Below are 7,060 nucleotides of genomic sequence, written 5' to 3'. Positions count from 1 at the left end.
GGACTGTCTTTTATCTCTTTAGCCCGCAGTGCAAAGCAGAGTGTCAGACATATTGTAGGTACTTTGTAAATGTTTACTGAATGAATGGATAAATGATGGCTAAAAGTAGGATTGTTTAAAAAGAATGATTCCTCAGGATGCCTAATCGTAATTTTTAAATACCCATGTAGTTCAAGAAATGCTTTCTATATCCTAAGAATTTTCATAGACTTTAAATAACTTATTGATAGAGAATATTTCTATAAATGGCTTAATATCATAATGATACTTTTATTAGAAGTAAAGTGAAATGACAAAGGCTTTGAGAATTACTTAAAAGGGATGCCTGTAACTGAAAAGGGTGGCTTTGGGGGGAATTGATAAGCTAAACATAGACACACATAGCATTGCTATTTTAAAAGATTTTAATTTTACAGACTACCTTTGAGGTAAATTATTTATTTACTGTGACTCTGGAGGATAGCAAGATGGAATTCAAAGTGTGAAATGATAAAGGAAGAGGAATAAAAGGGTAAGGGAAGAAAACTAACATTTATTGAGCCTCAGTTTATAAGCCAGACAGTGCCAGGCATGGGCATGTCACAAAAGCTAATGTTTAATTCTCCCAACAACTTTTGAGTGTGTAGTCATGTGTCATTTAACAACAGGGCTGTGTTCTTAGAAATGTGTCTTTAGGCAATTTTGTCATTGTGTAAATATCATAGAGTATACTTTTACAAACCTAGATGGTATATATATTTTTATTTATACATATTTTTTTCCTGCGGAAAACCAGATGTCCCAGCACCATTACTGAATATCAGTCACTTCCTCTACTTTATCTGCAGTGCCGATATCAAGTGCCATATATCAGATTTCTATGTATGCTCCATTATAATCTTACGGGACTACCGTTGTATATGCAGTCCATCGTTGATCTAAACGTCATTATGCAGTGCATGACTGCATATTATTATCTACTTTTACAAATGGCAAAAATTGAAATTTGGTCAGAGTCATAAAAGCTAGTAAATTCAAAGCTTGGATTTGAATCCAGGATTTTCTAATTTTAGACACTAGCATGAAAATAGCATATAAAGAAATCTTAAAATATTTTTCCCTGGAAACATTTATTTATTGCCTGTTTTGGACATGGTGCTGACAGGGTACCAAAGTGATACAAGATGAGATCTCTGCCTCCAAAGAGCTTGCTTGGAGATGTTATCTTTTAAAAACACTTACATTAGATTTTTCTTATGTTTATATAGGGAAAAGTATGGGAGCTAACTTCTCAGTAATCTATTCTTCCAACCCATGAAAGTTTCTTAATTTGTCTTTTGCTGGCCTTCAATAGATTTATATAGGAATTTGTGTGCTGAAAAGTATGTGCTGTTAATAACAAGAAAGAAGAGTAAACAGATTGATGAACCAGTACTACATTTAGATTATTGTTTTAGAAGATAGTGTTTTACTATATATAAGCCCTATTTTTTGGCAAATCAACCTTCAGACCTGTAGAATCTAAAATTTAACACAGCCATTCACTGAGAGTGTAGTGAAGAAAGCTCTGAACAGCCTGGTATAATAAGTTCCTATATTTTATCTTAGTCTCTTTGTTTAAAACGAGAATAATTCATATTAATCATGATCTTGTAGCCCTTTATATAAATTTACATTTACTTAACATCTTAATTTTAGCACTGAATAATAATCTTTTTTGCTGTATTAAGCTAGCTCTGAAAACACATATTTGCTCAAATAAGAACTTACGAATCAAAACAATATCGGAGAACTTAAAATACAGAAATGTTACCTTTCAGTTTATAAATAAAATGTAGTTTTCTTCCTTTCAGAGTAATAAGTTCTTCTCCCATCCTCACCCCCACCTTCATTTCTAATGAAAAGTCTGTTTTATACTTTTTTTTTTAAGATTCCCACTAAAAATATCGAAGGTCAGATGACACCATACTATCCTGTGGGAATGGGAAATGGTACACCTTGTAGTTTGAAACAGAACCGGCCCAGATCAAGTACTGTGATGTACATATGTCATCCTGAATCTAAGCATGAAATTCTTTCAGTAGCTGAAGTTACAACTTGTGAATATGAAGTTGTCATTTTGACACCACTCTTGTGCAATCATCCTAAATATAGGTAGGATGTGCATTTAATATTTTAAACATAAAATGCACACATGCTTTAAAGTGTTCTATGCTTAGCTTTAATGCTTTGTTCTTACTGAATAGATTCAGAGCATCTCCTGTGAATGACATATTTTGCCAGTCACTGCCAGGATCGCCATTTAAACCCCTCACCCTGAGGCAGTTGGAGCAGCAGGAAGAAATACTAAGGGTGCCTTTTAGGAGAAGTAAAGAGGTATGAGAATTATCTAATAATAGTGTCACAGTGCTTCATTTTCTAAATTTCTGAGTACATATCAATATTTTAATGATTTCTTTAGTATAGTATAGTAATTTTATTTTACTGGCTCAAAATTTTAAATTTCACTTCTTTTCATTAATATTAATTCCTTTCCTTATTCTAGTACTTCTCGGAAGCTATTCTAGTATTCTTTTTTACTCATAATTTTATAATGTTTTAAAGTTTGACATCGTATTCATGGTAGTTAGCTTAATTTTTAGGTAGTTGTCCCAGCTAAACCTCTTGAAAAAATAGACTACAACCCCGTATCTACCTCCTAATACTTTATTTATTCTTCACCTCATTGCTACCCTTATAACTTTTCAATGCTACTTCCTTCTTTTGATCTATATCTTCCCTTTTCATCTGCCTATTGGAGATAGCCATATACACTTTCAGTAATCTCACTCATCATTTTTTCTCTTTCACACTGACCCTTTTTTTGTCTTCCCCAATGTTTTTAAAGCAGTATATGCTACCCAACTGACCAAGTCAGAAACCTAAGTCATTTTTCTTACCTATCTCTTCATTTATCTCTGACTCTAATCACTCACTGAGAGCCATCAGTGTTATCTTCTGTGTGCTTTTCAGATCCATCCTATAATTAGTTCAGGACCCATTATTTCCTGGGACCAGAAACTGATCTCACAAATCTTCTTTCTAGTCCTACCCAGGCAGCTGATAAAATGCTCTTTCTTAAATGAACATTTGATTATGTATTTAATCCTTTCGTAGATCATGAACTACACCGCAGAATAAAATCATTGTTCCTGGAATAAAAACCCCCTTTGTGTTCTGACTTCAGCCTCATTTTTTATCACCATTCCCCTTATCCCAGCTATTTTGAACAACTTAGAGTTTTCTAAAAGTACCATGTTCTTTCTGGCCTACTTTTCTTTGAATATACTGTTTTCCTTCTGTTGCTTTGTCCCCTCCCTCCCCTTCACCTCATTAACTTCTGCTTATGCTTGAATGTGATTCCAGTGTTACTTCCTTTGGAAATTAGCCAGGATTTCTAGGATTAGCTCAGGAAGAAATGAATGCTGCTGCTTCTACGGTCTTGTATTTTATTCAGTCCTCCATTATAGCACTATAGGTCTTACATTAAACTGGAAGGCAGAAGAAAATGACTAATACTTAGCTGCAAGGCTTGTTTTTTCCCTTCCTCTTGAGTACTTTTTGCAAAAGTATTGCTGGACTCTTTACGGATCCTGTGACCAACACAGTCATTCTGATAGAAGGAAAAAGTGACCTTAATATTAATTCCATAGTTTGACTTGGAGTACTGTATTGAGACGTCAGCTGGAATTCTCTTCTGGTTTTCTTTTTGATAGTGATCTGAAGACTAGCAAATACTTAAAAGTTCACTCAATCAAAATGCTTCCCAGATCCCAACTTTCATTACTCTTCAAGAAAAAGTACCAGTTTACTTTTCTTTAAATAATGTATTCAATCTGCCAGTTGAGAAAAATATATTTTTAAAAAGCAACAGATGATAATGCTTTCAAATTACTTAGCATCTTTAGGGAACATGTGCCATATGAAAATCTTAGATGATGCTGTATGATAAATAGTTACTTACAACTTATCTTTGGCTGGGCGCTGTGGCTCACACCTGTAATTCCAGCACTTTGGGAGGTTGAGGTGGGGGATCACTCGAGGCCAGGAGTTGGAGACTAGCATGGACAACACAGCTAGACTCTGTCTCTACTAAAAATTTCAAAAATTAGCCAAGTGTGATGGCATGCACCTGTAATCCCAAGTACTCGGGATCCTGAGGTAGGAGGATCACTTGAGCTGTGGTTTGAGGCTGCAGTGAGCTATGATCGGGCCACTGCAGTCCAGCCTGGGCAATGGAGCAAGACTTTGTCTCTAAAAAAATAAAAATAAAAAACTTTATTTGAGAGTCATTTTTTAAATAAATCTATTACATACAACTTTTAAAAATGTATATTTTGCATATGGTTTGCCTTTTAAGTGTGTATCAAGCATCACCGTACAGATGAAGAACTTTTTCCTTTTTTAAACAAAAATACAAATCTGGCTATTGGAATTTTGGTTTGATGTTCTGCCTATGTGATTATCTTACATTAATTTAGAGATTACTAGACTATTAGGAGTCCATTTTGTGAATTTTGAAACTCTACTATATAAACTACTAATCATCCTATTTTTATTAGAATAATTTTCCTTAAAAGTGAAAGTGTAAGTTCTGTCCAAAATAAGCAATAATAAAGGGCCATGCTTCTATTCTTGCTACCTTATCCTTCTCTTAGCTGAAGGGTTCACTGTGCAGCATTATTTTCTTCATTAACCTTAATACAAATCTCATGTATTCCAAATTATTAGTGTAGTCTGTTAGACCTTTGTTCCTTAAAAGCAGTGACTATGTCTGCTTCATTTTTAATACTCAGCACTTAAAATAGTGCCAGAACATAGTAGACTGTGACCATGGAAAGAGTTATACAGTAAAATTCAGGGTCCTTTCAAAAAATAAGGCACCATCCTGGCAATCGTTGTTCTTCCTAATGTTGGTGGGGAGAAAGGATAAAGTCATTGGTTTCCGGAGTAACCATCCAGTGACTCCTCTGTAAGCTGAAATAGAAGCAGAAGAACCACAGTTGGTTAGTGGTAACTACAGCAAGTGAAAAAGGAGACATAGTGTCTGTCTACTATACATTTATTGGGAACTCATTTACTATCCAATTTTTATAAATTATTCATTTATAATCAGAACACTCACTTCTTCAATCGATTCTGGTCTAGATTCATTTCCTATGTACTCACTGTCAGTACCCATTAACCACTAAGTCTTAACTTATTAACCTCTTTTATAATTATTCTTTTCTCTCTTCCCCAACTCTGTCACTTCTTTGCTATGGTTAGTTAGTTAGTTAGTTAATTTATGTACCCAGACTTTTTCTGACAATTCCTTTACTTTAGATTCTCTTTGTCTCTGACATGGGTTACTGCAACTTCTAACTCGACTCTCTACCTCTAGATTTGTCCCTGCTATTCCTTGTTCCCTGCCACTGATAATTACTTAAAAATATGATCACAGCATATCTTTGCCTAAAACCTATAAGATAATGTCCAAACCTCTTAGCATATATTAGTTTTCCACCATATAGTGCCTGCTTATCTCTTTAGTTCAAATATTGTAGCCCCACGTCGTTGCTCTTACTGCTTCCTCCAATCCACATGCATATACACACACATAGAAACAGAACACACAGATATACACATAAATCACAAATTATTATTCATGTTTCAAGAATTGATCAAGAGTTTTTTCTTTGTGAAGTCTTCATATTTAAGTTCTTGGTCAAAGCCTATTTGAATCACCCCTGCCTCATGAATCTGCTATTCCCTACACCCTTATTAGTTTGTGTCTTCCCTATCGAATTTTAGATTCATCCAGGGCAACAACCAGGGCCTGTTTCATTTGAATAATTATAACTAATATTCATATTCATTCCCACCCAGCTCTTCTTTACCCTGCTTGTTATCCTTTCTTAACCCTTAGTGACCACATTTTCTAAAATTAAATGTAGGGACACAAAGCCTAACAAGTAGCAAAGTCCTCACTAAAAATAATGAAACAAAAAATATGAAATGGAAATTAGCCCTGTATGTTTAAGATGATCACCTATCCCAACTGGTATATGGAACTAACATTTGTCCAGAGTTTTCTCTATACCAGTAAGAATTACAAAGTCCATTTTCTTAAAACACATTAAAAACAAGTGGACTTTTCCATATTTTCTACAGTTTAAAAATAATGAGCCATAACTGAAAAAAATTAAATGTGGCATAAAAGCCCTTAAACATATGTATGTTTCATTTTAGGAAGATTTGCAATCAACTAAAGAAGAGAGATTTCCAGCGATCCACAAACCCATTGCTATTGGCTCTCAACCGATGCTCACTGTTGGAACAACCCACATATCCAAATTGACAGATGACCAACTCATAAAAGAGTTCCTTAGTGGTTCTTATTGCTTTCACGGGGTGAGAAGTAAACCTGAAGTTTATATATTTATCTTACAACTTCTACTTGTCAGTTATTGTCAGTAGGCATTAACAGCACTGAAAAAGGTTTTTGTCTATAGAGAAATGGCAGGATCCAGCCATTCCCAATGGACATTTTCACTCTGCAGTCTCATACTCCCACACCTCTGTAATTTAACCTATAGCCTTTGTTTTCTTTACTCACAAGGTAAAACTTGACCTTATCTCTGGCAATCATGTGTGATTCTGGTTGATTGCTGGAATGGGCATTAATTAAGGTATATCCTACATTTCGGTTATGTGGCAATCACATGTCAAATTTGAGTTAACATCTATGTTTACAAAGGTAAAATTTTGCCCCTGACTGTTAGCATCAGTGGGAGGGAGATACACTTCCAACTGGAGTTTTTATTTTATTTTATTTCATTTTACCAAAGCACTGCAGCAGTTATTCTTGTATTTTTCTTTTTTTATTTTTCAGTAATTTTCGGGGTTTTTTTGAGGTGGAGTCTCCCTGTGGTCTCTGGTGCCCAGGTGGGAGTTCAGTGACATGATCATACCTCATTGTAGACTCGGACTCCTGGGCTCAAGCCATTCTCCTACCTCAGCCTCCCGAGTAGCTGGGACTACAGGCATGTGCCACCATGCC

At 35.0% G+C, this 7,060-nt stretch overlaps 1 protein-coding gene across 1 annotated transcript in view; it reads left to right on the top strand.

Moving 5' to 3' along the window:
• ERLEC1 (endoplasmic reticulum lectin 1) overlaps window positions 1-7,060 on the top strand; it is a 39,851-nt gene that overhangs the window by 9,027 nt on the left and 23,764 nt on the right. Inside the window, 3 exon segments of the mRNA XM_012649841.1 lie at window positions 1,910-2,133; window positions 2,226-2,355; window positions 6,250-6,411. Coding sequence (XP_012505295.1) covers window positions 1,910-2,133; window positions 2,226-2,355; window positions 6,250-6,411 — 516 coding nt within the window.

The sequence above is a fragment of the Propithecus coquereli genome, unplaced genomic scaffold, assembly GCF_000956105.1.
Source record: "Propithecus coquereli isolate 6110/MARCELLA unplaced genomic scaffold, Pcoq_1.0 Scaffold305, whole genome shotgun sequence".
NCBI classification, from domain to species: domain Eukaryota; kingdom Metazoa; phylum Chordata; class Mammalia; order Primates; family Indriidae; genus Propithecus; species Propithecus coquereli.
The sequence above is the reverse complement of the archived record's forward strand: the minus strand, read 5'-3'. Positions and strand labels throughout refer to the sequence as shown.